The sequence below is a fragment of the Alligator sinensis genome, unplaced genomic scaffold (genome assembly GCF_000455745.1).
Source record: "Alligator sinensis unplaced genomic scaffold, ASM45574v1 scaffold1860_2, whole genome shotgun sequence".
Taxonomy (NCBI): Eukaryota; Metazoa; Chordata; order Crocodylia; family Alligatoridae; genus Alligator; species Alligator sinensis.
In genome coordinates this window covers 119,542-120,698 of record NW_005843035.1, presented here as the reverse complement: position 1 = coordinate 120,698, position 1,157 = coordinate 119,542, and the positions used below count along the sequence as shown (strand labels likewise).

At 65.6% G+C, this 1,157-nt stretch overlaps 1 protein-coding gene across 1 annotated transcript in view; it reads right to left on the bottom strand.

Annotated features, from left to right (window-relative positions):
- LOC102372605 (cathepsin F) overlaps nt 1-1,157 on the bottom strand; it is a 12,999-nt gene that overhangs the window by 3,918 nt on the left and 7,924 nt on the right. Inside the window, exons 7-10 of the mRNA XM_006036875.2 lie at nt 950-1,063; nt 667-812; nt 450-546; nt 152-232 (exon numbers count right to left, since the gene is read on the bottom strand). Coding sequence (XP_006036937.1) covers nt 152-232; nt 450-546; nt 667-812; nt 950-1,063 — 438 coding nt within the window. The remainder of the gene's footprint in view (nt 1-151; nt 233-449; nt 547-666; nt 813-949; nt 1,064-1,157) is intronic.

The following is a 1,157-nucleotide window of genomic DNA, read 5'->3' as shown; positions in this document are numbered from 1 at the left end:
CCGGCCCCCCGCCCCCCGGGGGGGGGGGGGGGGACACGACACGGACACGGATGACACACAGGAAGTGGGGGTATGAGCCTGACCCATGCCCCCCACTCCCTCCAGCCTTGCTGGTGCCTCTCACTTGTGGCCCGCAGCCCCCTGCCCTCACCTAGGCTCTCAATGGCCTCGTAGGCGTTGGAGGGCAGCCCCCCTCCGCAGGCATGATCCAGCCCGTCACAGTCCACCAGCTCTGGAGAAGTGGGGGGCGAGGGGGAGAAAAGACAGAGAAAACATCAGTGCAGGATTGGGCCCTGTGGACTTCCATACATCCCTCCCTCCATCCCAGGGCCTGCTCCCTGCTGCAACTGTGGCCTGTCACAGGGAGACCCCAACCCTGACCTGGGGGTCCTGTCCAGCACCCTTTGATCCTGGCCTGGGGCTCTGTGCAGCACCCAATGTTCACGTACCTTGCTCCGAGAGCGAGATCAGGTCCCCACGACGAAGGAACCACTGCCCCTCCACATTGCCAGTGACAGAGAAGGCCCAGCAGGAGCCGCACATGCCCTGGGCGAGGTGGAAGGGGCTGTTGGTGGGATCCATAGACTAGCTTGGGTGGGGGCAGGGGGGGCTGATGGAGAGGTTCAAGTCAGCCAGGAAGAGGTTCTGAGGGGGTCAGAAACCTACCTGGTCCTTGACGCTGGTGACAGCCCCATGCTCCCGCCAATCCCAGCTGGCGGGGGGTGGGTCCCGGGGGGCTTCAGCCCGTCTCATTGGGCGCGGCGGCAGCTTGGCCAGCAGCGGGTTCAGGTAGAGGGAGCGGAACTCCTCCTCTGGGGGTAAGAAGTAGGCCGGGGGTGGGAGGGGGTGGTGTCGGTCACACCCGCCCCCCTCAGCCCCCAGGGGCCACCCCCTGCCCCACCAGAGACACGGGGAGCCTGGGGGGGAAGTCTGCGGGGGCTCTGCTCACCTGTGAGGTCGCTGAACTTGGTGACCCCATACTGGGCCGTGCCCTGGTCGAGCGCCTGCAGCCACTGCGCCTTGGCCATGTTGTCCACGAAGATCCCGAACCGTTGTGCAGCCTCTGGGGGTCAAAGGGCAGAGGGTCGGGAGTCAGTACAGTAGACCAAGGACTCTTCAAGCGAGGTCAGGGGTCAGTGCTGGAGACAAAGGACTCG